The sequence below is a fragment of the Azolla caroliniana genome, unplaced genomic scaffold (genome assembly GCF_043228905.1).
Source record: "Azolla caroliniana isolate FFs.n. ecotype wild unplaced genomic scaffold, voAzoCaro1.0.p SCAF_18, whole genome shotgun sequence".
NCBI classification, from domain to species: Eukaryota; Viridiplantae; Streptophyta; class Polypodiopsida; order Salviniales; family Salviniaceae; genus Azolla; species Azolla caroliniana.
The window spans coordinates 334623-351147 of NW_028230453.1; the positions used below are offsets into that span (position 1 = coordinate 334623).

General features: G+C 36.3%; 3 protein-coding genes across 3 annotated transcripts in view; all 3 read left to right on the plus strand.

Annotated features, from left to right (window-relative positions):
* The first annotated feature begins 6950 nt into the window (after positions 1–6950).
* LOC147851913 (uncharacterized) lies at positions 6951–11048 on the plus strand. The gene is made up of 6 exons (XM_087334396.1): positions 6951–7137; positions 7708–9092; positions 9193–9271; positions 9356–9972; positions 10082–10180; positions 10598–11048. The coding sequence occupies exons 2-6, from the start codon at positions 7725–7727 to the stop codon at positions 10697–10699; spliced, it is 2265 nt and encodes a 754-aa protein (XP_087190522.1). The 5' UTR covers positions 6951–7137; positions 7708–7724; the 3' UTR covers positions 10700–11048.
* Positions 11049–12563: 1515 nt separating this feature from the next.
* LOC147851914 (pentatricopeptide repeat-containing protein At5g27110-like) lies at positions 12564–14914 on the plus strand. Its single transcript, XM_087334512.1, has 2 exons — positions 12564–14791; positions 14831–14914. The coding sequence occupies exon 1, from the start codon at positions 12589–12591 to the stop codon at positions 14515–14517; it is 1929 nt and encodes a 642-aa protein (XP_087190638.1). The 5' UTR covers positions 12564–12588; the 3' UTR covers positions 14518–14791; positions 14831–14914.
* Positions 14915–16438: 1524 nt separating this feature from the next.
* The window catches only part of LOC147851915 (uncharacterized), a 38893-nt gene continuing 38806 nt past the window's right edge, over positions 16439–16525 (plus strand). Inside the window, exon 1 of the mRNA XM_087334292.1 lies at positions 16439–16451. The gene's annotated coding sequence lies outside the window, so the exon portion shown is untranslated. The remainder of the gene's footprint in view (positions 16452–16525) is intronic.

The following is a 16525-nucleotide window of genomic DNA, read 5'->3' on the forward strand; positions in this document are numbered from 1 at the left end:
AGCATTTCCATGACTAGACTAGCAATATTTCAAGCATTCTTGTTTAAGGAAATGTAAAACATCCATAAAATCATTTGATTTTTCCAAGTTTATTGTCCACGTGTTAATTCAACCCCTACAAACCCTAGTTGAACAACAATTGATTATTCGATGGAAATGAAAATTTGTCAAATTGTCACCTTTTAGAGGTTCCACATATAACTAACAAGCAATGAAGTACATGCAGTATTAGTGCTTTGAACTACAACTTTGTTGATAAACCATCCACACATGGTCATGGGTTTGAACCATTGAATACCTCGAGGTACAAAGTGAATATACATTAATTATTCTCTAATCTACGGGAAGGTGATATGTTGTGTGCATACGAGAGCTAGGATTTTAGAAAAGAAACACTATCGCTAAAATGTTAAGCAAAAAAAATAATGTTGTGGTTCAAGAAACATGACGTATTGGGAATGTTGGTGCTTCTTTTCGGGCTTGTAATCTAGGGCGGTAATACCATCTATAAGTTTAGAAAAGAGTTTGAAAAATGTTCAAAAGGACTTCCTTATGAATTTTCTTCAAACAAATATACAAACACGAGAGATGCTCTACTTTCTTGAGATTGGATCCATTCCATTGAGATAAATGGCTATTAAAGGGTTATTGAGTACAAACTTAAGGTTGACTTAATCAATCAGAAATGGGATGCATATCATGCATTTAATATTGGGTTCATGAATCATGGTACACCGATAGATTACTTCATGCATGAGGTTTTTTTGTAACACTATTGCACCACATATTCAAAAATATGTGTGGGCTTCTATTCCACACACTATATTGCACATGTTTCACCAGTCTTTTCAACTATTTTCCATGAACAAGAGAATCATGATCACTAATACACCTTCCATCCCATCCCTTTGCTTGTTGTTTGCTTTGTATTGTTTCCATTTGACTAAATTCACATTCTCTTCAAAGCGAGCAGGGATTTGGGGCATAAGGGGGTTGACTTGATGGCTATGCATCTCTTGATGACTTGGACAAGTTAGCAAGTATTAGTATTGCGGTTGTGATGAGGCTTCACATTTTACCATATTTGAGTTTTCTTGTCAAATGTTGATTTGGTTGAATTGCTACTCACATATCATGCATCACAACATCACAACATGCCCTCTTAATCGCAATATTCCTTTGTAAAATTCTTACATCGAGAGTCACTAGTAAACTTCACACATAATTGTGAGAATGATTCACTTTTGGTTGCATGGACTCTCTCCCTCTCTCGGAGTGGGAAAGACATGGAGGCTCCCACTTCACACATTACATTATGTATGTTCCGGTAATCGCTAACCAATCCTATATTTGAACATGCACTCGCCATGCATGCTAAATCCCATCCCCTTGTCTAACATCCATACCATTTATTCCATGTGAGTTAACTCACGTTCTCTTTTATGTGATTTGATACATTTGAGAGCAGTTGCAAACTTAGAACACATAGTTTTCCTCGAACTAGTTTGTGAAACTATTGCACTCTATCGCAATGGTGCTCCTTTAATCACAATCAAGTTTGTTTTACGCACATCATGAGACTAAATGTGCCATTAACAAATGAATTATTGTAATCAAATTTGTTGGTGCGTCCATAATGTTTCATCTTATAATGAAATTTTCAACAATTAGCTCCATAACATATTGTATTTTAAGGTAAAATAATGTTACTTTATTAAAAGCCTAAAATTAAACGTTGCATATTATTGAATCAAGGTGCCTCATCTTCATAAAGCAATTTTTCTCCATATATTTCACATAAATATGCAATCCGTTGTACTTTTAATACATTTAGTTTTGGGGTAAAGGAATAGGAAAAATACAATGACATAACTAGGTTGATGCCCCTTCATATGAATGCGGTGAAACTTTTGGAATACTTTGACAAGATAATCAACCTTGAACTTTGTCACGCACTTCTTTGGCAACTCTTGGTTGTTGTGCTGCATATTTTGGGGATATTTCGAACATCAAACTCTTTTATGCACTTGTTACTACAACTTCTACTTTAATATTCCTTTTTCCTCGTATATTTAAACTTCTTCCTTGCATTGTGTATAAGGCACATGTTTGTAGATGTTTATATGCATGCAAATGGTTTAATATTTTGAAATGTGGATAATATGGAGATATTGGTCCCCATAAATTGGTGTGCCATTTGATGTGGAGTACTTGGCGAGAGAAGAATGATTAGCTTTGTATATGACTACTACAAGAGGTCGATTGATATGCAGTAACGAATATAGTTGGAGGAAGTATTAATGCTTTGACGGCTAGTCCAACCCTTATGTCTTGAACTTCTCTCAACTAATAACCCTTGTCACACTTTAAGCTTAACATCTAATCATGAACAAAACTTAAGAAAGATGCCTCACAAATACAAACTTTATCAATGACATTACTAAATATAATGCCTCGATTATATAAAGAGGTAAGAATTTTAAATCCTCAAGATATCCTTGCAACAGATTGAAGATGATACGCTCAATCTAATCAATACATACACATGGATAATTTGCAACTGACATCTCCTTGAAAGATTATCATGTTTACATCCCGTTTTTATGAGACATGTCTAAAAGATATGTTAGTCTACGCCACATGATGCTTGCAAGTCGCAACATATCTATCAAGAAATCTGTCAAAAACACAATAGTTCCTTAATAATCTCCCGTAGATACCATATATATTTGCTTGCATTTGAGATCATGCCCTCAATTTCAAGCTAATTGCTATTTAAATTTCCAAGAAGTTTTTACCTTTGATTTTCGTGTTTTCGAGAAGTAACTTGTTTTGGCATGTATTAGCAGTGTGGTTGCAAAAACCTAAGCATTTGATAAAGTTTGTGCATTTCCAAAATGTGGCTTGTTCTTAAGTGGAATTACTCAATTTACTTGCAAAATGTTTATCGTGGGGAATTTACCTCTTCCAATCCAAGCTAAAAGACGTTAACTATCCATACATCAAATTCATCAACCCCAAAAAAACAATTCACGCTTGTAATAAACCATACATGATTTTATTTTTGTAGCATTGTAATCCTCCATGCATAATCAACAATATTTAAGCAGTTGACTATGGACACAATCGTCCATTCATGTTGATTACATAGTCAATCAAAATTTCCCCTCTACCTTTTCATCACACGAGCATTATTTAAGAAGATGACAAAATAATTCAGATTTTACATTACAAACTTTGTACGCAAATTTTGTTCAATACTTTTGTTGTGTACTCTTGTAACTCCAAGTCCCTTGAAAGGATGAGTTTAATTTGGTAACATAAGAACATTGCCATGACAATCTCATTAGTTGTGTATGAATAAAACATATAAGCACATACTTGATAAGTACAAGTAAAAAATATAGTAAAAAGTTTTTTTTTTGCCGACTCAAATGAAAGACCTCTTTATGGGAAGTCATTGTCGACGTTATCAAGTTGCGCGATGCCATGTGCCATGCACACACTAGACAACCAATTCTATCAAAGCATCTCTCACCTCACACTTAGAAGGAAAAATATATTATAAGAGGATTATCGTGAGTTTAGCGATATTGTGTTTAATAATATGAATATTCAATGTCAAGAGCCCTCGTTGTCTATCGACACCCTTTCAATCTTCTATCAAAAAGTATAGCCAACAAGAGTTTTGCATCGCTTGCGTTAAACATTTTGGTCTTATAGATTTCAATATAGGTTATCGTTCCAAGAACATGTGCATCATTATGTTGGCTTGGTTTAAAGAATATATACTTCAATCACAAACAAAGACTTTGCTCAAAAAATATGTAAACAAATGATTAATCAGGGAATGGAAATTGCATGGAAGAAAGGTGTACAAAGCGAAAGAGGAAATGTGAATAAAACCCCCCAAACATGTACACAATACACTGTACAAGTGAACAATGTGTTGTTAGAGAATACTTTAAACAGAATGGACACTCAAGCATATGCAATAAGGGCCTTATCATATACACGGTAAATATGAATATAATGGGATTGGTGGTATAAATTTGTTGAAAAAACCAAGTCATATTATTATTTTTAACTTTCTACAAATAAGCGAAACTAAAGGCAGATCAAGAAAAGCACAATTATATGCTTTAGATTCCTTGACAATGAGCTACCTTAACTTGCAATTTGAAAAGAATAGTAAATAACTCATTCGACATGAAGTCTCCCTTCACATGGCAATCGATGATCTTCTGTAAATGAGAAAGCATTTCCCCAATCAATTGAATCTAAGAAAGAGCTTGCAATTATTGATATGCTTGAACAGGCATATAAACATGATGATGCAACGGTAAAACTTGTGCTTTGTGACCTTTGCTTTATGGTGATACTTGAGTTCACTTTATTCTATTTTTATGTTTGATGCCATGCACACTAGCATATATGTCCCTCTAAATTGGCTATGGTTTCACTTTACAATAATCTTATCATATTTTAATTTGAGATCATGCACACTAACAAGTTGCCCACATGAAAAGGCTATATGTAAAATAAAATCGTAATATTTCTAGTTCGAGATCATGCATGCCAACAATTTGTTCCTAAAACATGGCTCAAACATTCTCTTTCCATGTAAAAATATTTGGGCAAAATACTTTACTCAAAACTATGCACGCACTAACACCTACAAATTCACTTACATTGACCCAATGATTGAAAACAATTGCATTGCATTATATGAGGCAATAATAACTATTAACAACCATAGATTGTTTTGAAAACATCAATTTATATCCTCATCTCCTAACCATTTTTGCGTGGGTTGTATAATCAAAGCCTTTTAGGAGCGAAACATTTTAATTCCATTTTGGAGATGTACATTGTTTGAGTACTTTTTAAGGCATTGACTATGGTATATCTGGTTATGACTCCAAGTCACTTTTACCTAACAAATGGCAATTGTGATTGCTCAATCTCCTTGAGAAAACTTCATCAAGAGGTTCAAAGATGACCAACATAACATTATTGGGGGCAATACGAGCATCTATTAATCTCAAGGTTCTAAAAACATAAATAGTTGTTTCTCATCAATGTGCTAAATATGTCTAAAAACCTCTCTATGCCTCAAGGAACAAAGGTTCTCTACACCTTAAAGAGCTATATGAATAACATTGCACGTGTACCATAAATAAATGCTTAAGGTTACGACTAATGAGACACGTAAAGGCAATCACGAGTCTTTAAAGATACAAATATTGAAGACACGGATTCACAATTACAAATACTTATTAGAGTGATGTGTGAACCAAGAATTTACAAGATCGTCAAATGCCTTGAGTACACATATCCCTCTCAATGTGAATTACAAAGGTGATGTGATAGCTCCCACACAACATTAGTAAGATTAAACTTGTGTGTTAAAATAATGTTATTCAAGGGTGGGTTCGAGAGTGATATATTAGTGCTTGATTCAATGTCAATATATGGGTCTCTCGTGTTATTTAATTCTTACTGACAAGATGATCTTGATGTGATACCATTAGTTCATCCTCGACCTTTCTACTTGATGTCATAGTTTCATTGGCACTTGAATGGTCTCAAACCCATGTGTACAATATTGCATGCCATAGAAAGACTTGGCACACATGTCGTAGATAGGCCTAGCTCACAAAACTCTAGACTTTATGTCAAACGTATTAGAATATTGACAAGCAATGAATGGTTTTGTTGTGCGTAAAAAAGCCTTTCCATAGAGTTGCAACATATACTTGTATATAATCGTTTTGATATAGCATTTACCACCAGAAAAGTCAGCTACCACCTTGCTTATCTGTAATGAATAGTTAGCCACCACGTTTCCCAATACTTATGCCTTTCGAAGGGCTTATTTCAACATGTCAAACCTAGCCTTATTTGTATAGATTTCATGCTCATAGTGTGAGGAACAAAGTTTTTAGAAATTGACCATGTGGTGCATCTTGCAACGAATCAACTATTAATCCTATAAGCAAGTTCTGTACACATGAGTATGTAAGTGTTTGAATGAGGTTCCAAAGGGGATGCACAACAATTAACGCTCCAATAATTTCTCCACATCAACTTTGCCACACTATGTACTAGGGTTGTGTCACCCATCATTAAAGTAAAGTATGATATCAAGGATTACATTCACCACACGTAAACAAGCAAGCATATACACAAGGTTCTCAAAGATCAAGACACAAATGGATTTATATTTTGACATCAACCATGTCACATGGCATGTCATTAAAGATTGAACCAGTTCATTATGTGCAAAAGAAGAAAGTGAATACTAGGTAGTCAACGCGTACGTGAATGACACAACCCACTTCTGTTCTGGGTGCCGAACACGAAGATTTGTAGCCCTTAGGACCTTGTACAAAAAAGCTTTAAAATCAAGGGCATTTCCCACACAAAGGCTAATCCTATAGCTCAACAAACCACTTCCTCTCTTTCCTAGCCTGCGATGGAAGTTCATGCAGGACAATAAAGAATTGATAGCGGCTTCTTAATTAGAGTGCTTTTGTTGAGGGTGAAACCACCGCTTGGTTTGCCAACACGGGGGACTAAGCTTGGGATGGCAGATAATGGCCGGACATTAGGTCACACAATTTGTGAGAAGGGAAATGTCCGGGCACATGTAGGCCGGACACTTAGGTGTGAACGCGGCCCAACGGGGAGGGGAGGGGATTCAGTTCCCGCTCAATCTCTCGTTTGGTTTCCCTCCTCATTTTCTTCTGCCTTCAAATTCTGTGTAAGCTTCGAAGGAAGCAGAAGCAGAAGAAGAAGAAGAAGAAGAAGAAGAAGAAGAAGAAGAAGAAGAAGAAGAAGACGAAGAAGAAGGAAAAGAGACGAAGCACCTGCCTCTCTGTAGTTGTTGCCTAGCCAAAGCACGCAGAATGTGAAGGAGAAGGCGAAGTAGAGAGAAGAAGGGGATCGAAGGGGAAAAGAAGGAAGATCGATTCAAGTGGAAACAAGAAGGAAGCAAGAATCAAGAAGAAAGCCAGGTAGATAGGGAAAATAATCAATAAAGAAGCAGCGGGAGACTAATCCAGAAGGAATCAGAGAAAAGGAAACAGAAAGAAGAAGGAGACGAAGTTTATCCGGTCGATCCTCCTACCGAAGGTCTGTACTTCTCTTCCAAATTCCGCTTTCTTTCTTTTTTCTTTCACACATTCTTAAATAAGAAACGCAATGCATACAGGACTTAAGATCGAAATGTTAAAGGTTGAATCTAGATACCGTCTTTTCTTTCCGCCAAAGAAATGTCTCTTTTTTCTTTACATTGTATTGTTGCATGCGTTTGTGTTTTTGTTCGAGTTATGATGCTTACGTTCTCACAGGTCATGACAAGTCATGTATTTCTACAAATAAACAGCTCTGCTGTCGATTGTTTCCTTTTCTTTTCTGCTAGGGAAGGGTAATATTTACGTTGCACATCGAGAAACGCATTTCTATTTGATTGTTTTTATAGGGTCATATTTTCGCTTGATGTCTAATTCTTATATTTTGCCGATTCCTGATTATAATGGAATATACAGTTTGATTCCTCTGTCTACGCTTGATGATCTAATAATCGTTTTATTTGTATAGATTGTATGAGCAGAATGTCAATTATTTTGTTGCAATATATTCTGCTTTATGATATCCAATTATGATGTATAAATATATATATATATCACTTCACTTTTGCAGTAATAGCATCGACAAAAATGCGTTGTCATTCCAGAAGACATACCAGGAAGAAGAGAAGCGATGCTATAAATCTACCAGACCCAGGAGAAGATTGTAAAAAGTTACGGTTTCTAGATGATATTTTAGGTTCTACTAAGGCGAAAGAACAAACAAATATAGTAAATGTAGTTGTACCTGATAAGAAATCACCTCACCTTGAACCTCACTGCATAACATCATTCACTGCCGATAAAGACCAGATACGGTTTTCTTCAAGAAAACCATGGATAATGGCATTGCAGGATGATGATGAGAACATGGCCTCTATTAGTTTGGAGTTGCATTTGGAAGATTCTTCGTCCAATAGTGCAGGTTATAGTCATAACACTTCCGTTGAAGATGATACAATGGACATTGCTCAATCTACTGATGCCACAGGGAGTTCCTTACTTAGGGAATATCATCAAGTACTATATCAGAAAGTGAATGTTCGATCACCAGAAAAGAGTATTTGTCAACCTTCAAACCTTAAGAAAAGGAAAAATATCTTAGATTCCACAGTTGAACCCATGAATATAGAAGATGGTGAAGATGATTGGACGTTGCAAAAGTGGCAACTGTATTATAAGCAACAGTCTAGTCGTCAAAAGTCTAAGAAAAACAGCTCGTTAAAACATAACCTTGTAACGGGAATTGAGAAGAATGCCAAAGATCTCCCATGTTTGATCACCATAGATTCTAATGTATCATGCTCCATTGATTCTGTTAGAGAAGACAGTAAACATAAGGAGCCTGGTAACACTTCTTTATGCTGTACGGATCAAGATGGTGCCAAGTTCATTAATGGGATTACTCACATTGAAGTTTCAACCATAGGAAAATGTCATCAAACTACCAGTTATGACCATGAAGAAAACTCTGTAAATATGCTTACTAATTTGTCACCAATAAATTTGGAACTGGAAGATGAATCTGATGTTGACAAGTCAAATTGTTTATCCATAAGGATGCAAGAAGATGATGCTTGTAGCTGGGCTTTGAAACCATGTGCGGATGGACTATCTGTCTCTCTCTCACCATTAAGGCTATCAGAAGATTCTGCTCATAGTTTCAATTCACACATTGCTGAGGGAAACCGCAAATCAATCACTTCCAAGAAAGTTACAATAAATGGGAAGAAAAAGACCTTGAACCTGGAAGGATCTAAGAGTTCCAAAATAGTTCTTCCTAAAGGTGATGCTAAATGCACAATGAAGTATAGGGACAGAAGTTTGTCTGAGATTCCTGATGCTAGAATTGATCACTGTGACAAAAATAGCAGCGATAATAATGCTTTGGAAAGTTTTGAAATTGAAGAAGACTATGATTTTCCATTAAAGCCAACAAAAATTCCCTGCAAAAGAAAAGTAAGTGGGTTTGCTCTTATTAATTTCTTCTATACATTGAAAGAAACATTCAGTTTTTAAATTTTTTTCTACATTCTGATTGCATGATACCCATTTTCAGGCCATATCTCCATTCTCACAAAAGATGTTACTTAGGGCTTCAAGACTTGATGAGTTTGGTTATGACATTGAAAACCAAGGTAATCAATTTCCCAGCTTTGCAAACCATCTCTGACATTCTCCTTTTTCCATCTGATCCACACTGTGTACTGGTTTTCTTGTAGGAGTGGGAAAACGTCCTTATCCTTCCAGAGTTTTAACTGGAAAAAATAATCCCGATGAGAATTGTCCTGATCTTTCTCGTGATATGCTCTCTAAATCTCCTGAAAAAATTGCGAATGTTGGTAAAAATGACCAGAGTTTACAAGAATCTTCCTGTCATAATAATAGAAAGCCTCTATTTTTGAAGATCAAATCACCTTCTGATATTGCACCTCTGACCTCTGCGAAACACTTGACAGAACTATGTTCCCACCAACCATTTTCAAATGTGCAGAACCTTTCTCTTGTATCACATAATTCACCTTCTTCATCCTTGGAAAATTTTAAAAAGGTGGTGAATGCATCTACTGTTGGATCATCTCCTCATATACCAGTAAAAGGAATTCTGAAGTCTACATCGAAGACTTGCAAGGATCAATGCTATTGTGAGAAATGTGCTTCTACTAGATTAAGAGCTAAAAAAGCGTCCGAATTTTCTCAACGTCAGATGCAAGATATTGAAGGGATTGCTGCAATGCTAATGAAAGACTTGAGTAGATTGCGTGAAATAGTTGAAGATAAGCTTCTTCCAAGGTCTGTGCAATCTGAAGATGCGCATTCATCCTTGAGCATGGATGAGGTAAGTTGTAATAAGATATGTTTGTTGCACACTATTTTCTGTCCATTTGCGTATATTACGATGACTTCCTTATCTTTCAAACAACTCGTTTTTTTTTTTTTTTTTGTAGGTGAGGATTGCTGCGATCAATGCACTAGAGACAGAGGAAACAGCTAAGAAATGGCTTGTTCGGATGTCGCGAGACAGCAATCGCTATTGCAAGATAATGGTATACATTTGATAAGTTTTAATAATTTCAAGTGTGGAAAGCCTTTTGTCTCATGAATGTGAAGCCTAAGCTACTTTTGTTTGCATTCTAGTAGCTGTTTTTCATATAATTGATGGAAGACTAGTATTGTGGCGTTGGGAGTAAACTACTACATTGTGAATCTTCCTATTTTCCGAGAGGCATTTGTAAAGCTTAAAAATGTTTTAAAGAATCTTTACAACCACATGCAAATGAAACATTTTCACAGTAAATAATGGTAAATAGATAAGATCCTAGCAATAAGAAGCAAATGACCATAGTTCTTGTGCATTTACAGTAAAAGATTTCAGACTCCTGCAGTCACAGATTATTGATATCAAAATAGCTTGTTTTGTTTGTTGTGTTATGAAGTCATGTATATCTTAAATTTTTTTGCAGCGAATGGAAGAGAGAAAACTTACCTTCGCAGATGAACAGGGTGGCAAACTATGCCACATAAAAATATTCAATTCACAACCAACAGAGTCAGAATTGTTGTAGAATATAACCTCATCACTATTTCCACACACGAGGAGTCTGTTGTATAATGCAATTTACTTACTCGAGCTAATATATGCTTCATTACAACAGTGGATTGAATCTGGAAGTCAGGAGTCATAATCTGGATTTTCACACCTGAATATGGGTTGTGTGTAGAGAATTAGGATAAGACAGATGTAACATGTATCAACTAAATCTCTTTCCAAATGTTGGGATAATAAGGTCAAGGTTTGTCAGATATGATAAGTTTTAGAGTAGAGGACAATTTATGCCTGAGATGATATGTATCAACTGCATCTGTTTCCACAATGTTGGATATAATGTCAAGTGTAAATGTCAAATTTAAAGATATATGTAAGATGTGATGTCTAGCAATGGAACCCAATCAAACTCTGGAAAGATTACAGAATGAAGATAAAGATCTGCAAGCTGTAATGTCTATAAACTAAATGATAAAATTGTTTATTTGCATGCATGGAACTAGGATGTTAAGGTGCAAACAATTAGAAACTTGTTGATCAGAGCGTTGCATTGCACAGAAGCCTCAGCCCATTCTCTAGACCTTTCATTGTACTAGTGCATATACATATATACAACAGGATACAACAGAATTGGTAGCACAAATGGTGTGTAATGTACTCAAGGACTTTATTCTAAAGGTTTAGTACTCAAAGACTTCACTCTATATGTACCTATTTCCCTCTTTGATGTTATTATGATACATGGATACCTATAAGAGAATTAAAATGAAGCTAATAAAAGTGATTGCCATAAGATAAATGTTGAACAATGTTTTCTCCAAAGCTTGTAATTGTCAAGGATGCGTTGTGGTTGAGGAATGAAGTATTGTTCTCCAAAGCTTGTAATTGTCACAAGGATGAGTTGTAGTTGGGGACCGAAGTTAGATATTGGTGTTTTCAATCAACAAGCGAGAGATACACAAGCCTCTTATCTTAATTCAAGCGGGGAGCTTTTGACTTTGGTGAGATAGCAAGAAGCTCTACTATCACTTGTTAGAGAGCTTTGATGGGATTGTTCTTTTGTGGAAGCGTAAGACTCTGGTGTGAAAATTGGTGCACACACATACACAGGAAGAGAGAGATACATATGGAGTAATAGAGGTGCGAAAATTGGTTCAAACTTCACACCAGAATGGTTGATCAAAGGTTGTTATCCCAATATTAGTTACCTATGCATGACCTATATACGATCCATCTATTGTCTATGGATGCTTTGTCTTTTAGGGGTATTTTAACATGCTTAAAAAAGTCATCCAATTGGTAGAAGAGTTGCAATTAGGGAGTTGGCAATACGTGCGTGATAATAACCATCAATAGACACTTAATTATGATAACATTAATCACAATATGGTAGTGGATAATGAAAATGTAAATCAATGTTGTATTTCGTCTATTATTAGCATATGTGGTTAGCCATGTATGTACAATTAGTTGCATGGAGGTCAGAGCTAATGTAGTTAGGCGAGTACATGGATGGACTTTTGCGATCGCAGTTGAGATGAGAATCGTCAACACTAAGGGTTTTCTTGTTCTTGGTCACAATGATCTTACAACAACACAAGTATGCCACGGTTATTGTTCGGATACAAAGAGAAGAGTTCAGGAAGGCAAAAAAGAGGAATCGAAGAGGTTTGCGTCAAAGTGTCGGTCCCTCACCAAGTGGGTCAGGCTGCAGGAGCACAATATGCTTGCTTTTGCTTGGTCCTTGACATCTTCTGCCTGCTACTACTGAAGAAAATGCTTGCTTTTTTGGTCCTTCCTTCCTTGTTATCCACAAAAACATATGAACCCAACAGAAAATGCAGAAAGAAGCAACACCAGAAGACACACACACATACATACATACATACATACATATGATTGGTGTATATGAAATACATGATGAACCCTGCCCTTCCAACCGAAGGATTACGATTCATGAAGGATCTGCCCCACGACGTGTTCCGGGAAGAAACCATCGTGCAGACAGTGCAGAGCGTCGCCTCTCTCTCGGCAGGTAGGCTCCTCCACGCTTCTCTCGTCCGAATAGGTTCACGGATCGATGGATTCCGCGCGAACCTGCTCATCGGAATGTATACAAGATTCGACTCTCCCACCGATGCGTCCTCTGTTTTCAACTCTATGGCACATCGGGATGTGGTATCGTGGACCTCTGTGATGAATTCTTACACACATGTAAATGACTTCTCTCAAGCTTTATATGTGTATACTACCATGCTAGATTGTTGCATTGATCCCCCGAATCAAATCACTTTCATCAGCGCGCTTAAGGCTTGTGGTGGAGGAAGGTTTTTGGAAGAAGGTATGGGCATCCATGCCTCTTTTGTGATGAGATATGTATGTTATGAAGACGACGACGACGACAACATTGTTCTTGCAACTTCTCTTGTCCACATGTATTGCAAGTGTGGTGCTTTGGAAGATGCATTGTGGGTCTTCTATTCAATGCCAAAACATAATGTGGCGACTTTCAATGTTTTGATATGTGGATTTAGAGAGTCAGGATGTGCTGAAAAGGCAATGGAGATGTATGAATCTATGATTATAAAAGGCATAAAACCAAGCAGAGCCACATTCCTTGCTATTATATCACTTTATATGGAGATTGGTACTCTTTCTAAGGGTAAGGAGATCCATGTGTGCGTACTTGAGGATGGTCTTGAGGAAGATGTATCGATAGGAAGTGCCTTAGTTTCTATGTATGGTGGTTGTAGGGCATTGGATGAAGCTTGTTATGTGTTTGAGAGAATGAAAGAAAGAACGGTTGTCACATGGACAGCAATGCTAGCTGCATATGCACATCAAGGGTATAATGAAAAGGCTATAGAAATATTTGATCAGATGTGGAGTGAAGGATTGAATGTAGATGAGGAAACCTTTGCCAGTATTTTAAGTGCATGTGGTAATCTTGAGTGCATACGAAAGGGTAGGTGGATTCATGAATGTGTTGTTTGTGATGGTTATGAGGCTTTTCCTATAGTGGCGAATGCCCTTGTTATGATGTATGGTGCATGTGGTGCTCTAGAGGATGCGTTATTTGTATTCAAGGCTCTACGAGATCGAACGATCGAATCTTGGAATTCTTTAATCAGTGTGTATGTGAAGCAAGGTCAAGAGGAGAGAACTTTTTCTCTATATTGCGAAATGGTCGAAGAATCTGTGCTTCCAGACATGTTGACATATTTGATTCTTCTGGGGGCATGTGCTTGCTTGCCAAGCTTCCATAATGGACAGTATTTTCACGCTCGTATTATAGAGGGGGGATACGAAGGGGAAATTATGGTGGGGAATGCTTTGATTAACGTGTATGGGAAGTGTGGAGAATTAGAGAGTGCAGACTCTATGTTTCAAAAGATGTTGCATCATAATGTTATTAGTTGGACAGCCATAATAACATCATATGCACAACAAGGCAATGTTAAGATAACTTTCCAACTCTTTGAACAGATGCTGGATCAACGTGTGACACCAAATGAGGTTACCTTTCTTGCTATATTATCAGTCTGTAGTCATGTAGGTCTTATAGATGACGCTTGTTTCTGCTTTATGTTCATGAATCAAAGACGAACAACAAAACCAATGACAGAACATTTTGTATGTATGATTGACCTTTTTGCGCGGGCGGGATGTTTAGATGAAGCACAGAAAATAATATCCAACAGCTCATTGGATTCCCATGTCTATGCAAATTCAGCATTACATCGTGCTTGGAAAACCCATCCAGAAGTAGACACAAGGGGATTTTACTCATTACCACTTCTAACAAACGCTTATTCTAGTTCTTCCATTGATGTTTAGATCAAATTTGGCTAGCGAAAATGCTGACTATGAGATTTTACAGGAAAAGCAACAAGCCACAATGAGCAAACCCAGAGGCTATTGCACTGTCGAGAGGAATTGTACATAGTCGAAATCCTTGCATGTAAATGCATTGAACACTTGATGTACATGGACAATGGTTTACAGGTGGGCATTAAGCATTGGGATTGGCATATATATGCTATATAATTAATGCAATAGGTTCTGGAAAATGGGAGTTTGTTGCCATGTGTAGAGGGATAGGACAAGGGATGTAATGATAAATATTTTGTAATTATCACTTTATTATGAGTTTGTGTTGTAAAGAACATGAACCATATAAACTGTGAAATAATGTATAAGAAAGAAGACATGTATATCCCATATATAACATTAATGAGTTGGAATTTGACGAGTTGTATTTACAAATTTGAGGTTGGATATCATTCTTGCAAAAGAGCACAAGTAAATAGTCCATCTCTATAAAACAACAGTTCTTTCTATTATGAAAGATTCATATTCCACAAATTCCATTCTCTCAAATCCCGTCACCAATAAGTTACAAGTGGTTAGAAAGGTGCTGAACTGGTGATTTTGAAGTTTTGTTAACAAAAGATAAAAGAGATGTCCTTACACTAATAGATGGTCATTTTTGTGATGGTAACTAATGACTCACAAACAAATACAATACTATTATTCTATTCTATGAGTTTAACCTTGAAATTTTAGATCACGAATTGATGTGCTCATGTTTTGCATTATAGGTTGGAAATTGTGGTTATATGTTTCAGTGGTTATATGTTACTCTTCCTATTGGCTCTAAAAATTTTCAATTCAAATAAATAGACCCAAGAAAGCTTAAAATCCAAAACTCTATACTTGTAAGTCATAACAAGAAGTTGAGGTTAGGCAAGTTAGGACCAAAACTCTATCAAAAAGCTTGTAACTCAATGCAAATGAATAGATACGAGAAAGCTTTGTACTTGTAAGTCATATAACAATTGAAATTGAGGTTAGTGGGGTAAGTCAACTTCAAATGTTATGACTTGCAATTATAGAGCACATGTTTTGGCTCATTTGCTTGGTGATGATATCTATGGCAATAGTGGCACATGTGTCTATGCTATAGTTGTTGCCATAACATATGTTGGTGCAAGCAATTATATTGATTTTTCTTTGAATTGTCACATGCTTATAAATACTCAAGAAGGTGGAAATAGAAATGTTTGTTCCACAATACTGCAAACTAGCTTGGAAATCCTTTGATCAATGTCATTGTGAAACATGCTTCAACATAATAAAAAATGACCTAGGGAAAACATGACCCAACAAATTTGTGTTGTTGTTGACCCGATTGTTGGTTTTCCCTATTTTGCTCAATTTGCCACTTTTACCACGATTGGGGCTTATTTTGGTTTTGGAGCTCCAGGCGATAAGAGATTATATATACTTCCAATTTAACTCTCAATTACTTTATTATCTTCGAGCATGGATGTTATGTAGTCCATATAATGGCCATGATTTTCTCAATTTCTGAGCAACTATCAGATTGAGTGCATCCGTGGATTGATCAAAATCTACTATCAAAAATTTATCGAAATAAATTTTATGCTTTGCTTTTCAATCTTGTGACCCTTTCCCTTCAAGATGAACGAAGCCATACGAGTTTTGTTTTCCCCATATAAATGCTAAACATAAACTTACATAAGGCCTAATTTATTTTTGACACAGAACTTTATTAAACATGGTATATCTATCAATGGGCGCAAAGCCACCACAAAGCCGATACAAAAACATAGGCTAGTACTATACTATGCCCAAAGGAAGCAAGTCTCGACAGGACATTGTTAAGTTGGATATGAGTGGACAACAATCTTGCCCATCTCGTGTCCGAGCAATGTATGTGAGCCTCATATGACCATCATCATCATAGCCTATAGGAGACACAAAGAGGGTGGACAAAAGAAGGAAGGAAAGAAGAAAGAAAGACAATACATACTATAATTCA

Coding starts and splice junctions, on each gene's coding strand:
- LOC147851914 (XM_087334512.1), top strand. CDS start 12,589: ATGAAATACATGATGAACCCTGCCCTTCCAACCGAAGGATTACGATTC.
- LOC147851913 (XM_087334396.1), top strand. CDS start 7,725: ATGCGTTGTCATTCCAGAAGACATACCAGGAAGAAGAGAAGCGATGCT. Junction 9,093..9,192: donor AAATTCCCTGCAAAAGAAAA/GTAAGTGGGTTT, acceptor ACCCATTTTCAG/GCCATATCTCCATTCTCACA. Junction 10,181..10,597: donor ATCGCTATTGCAAGATAATG/GTATACATTTGA, acceptor ATTTTTTTGCAG/CGAATGGAAGAGAGAAAACT.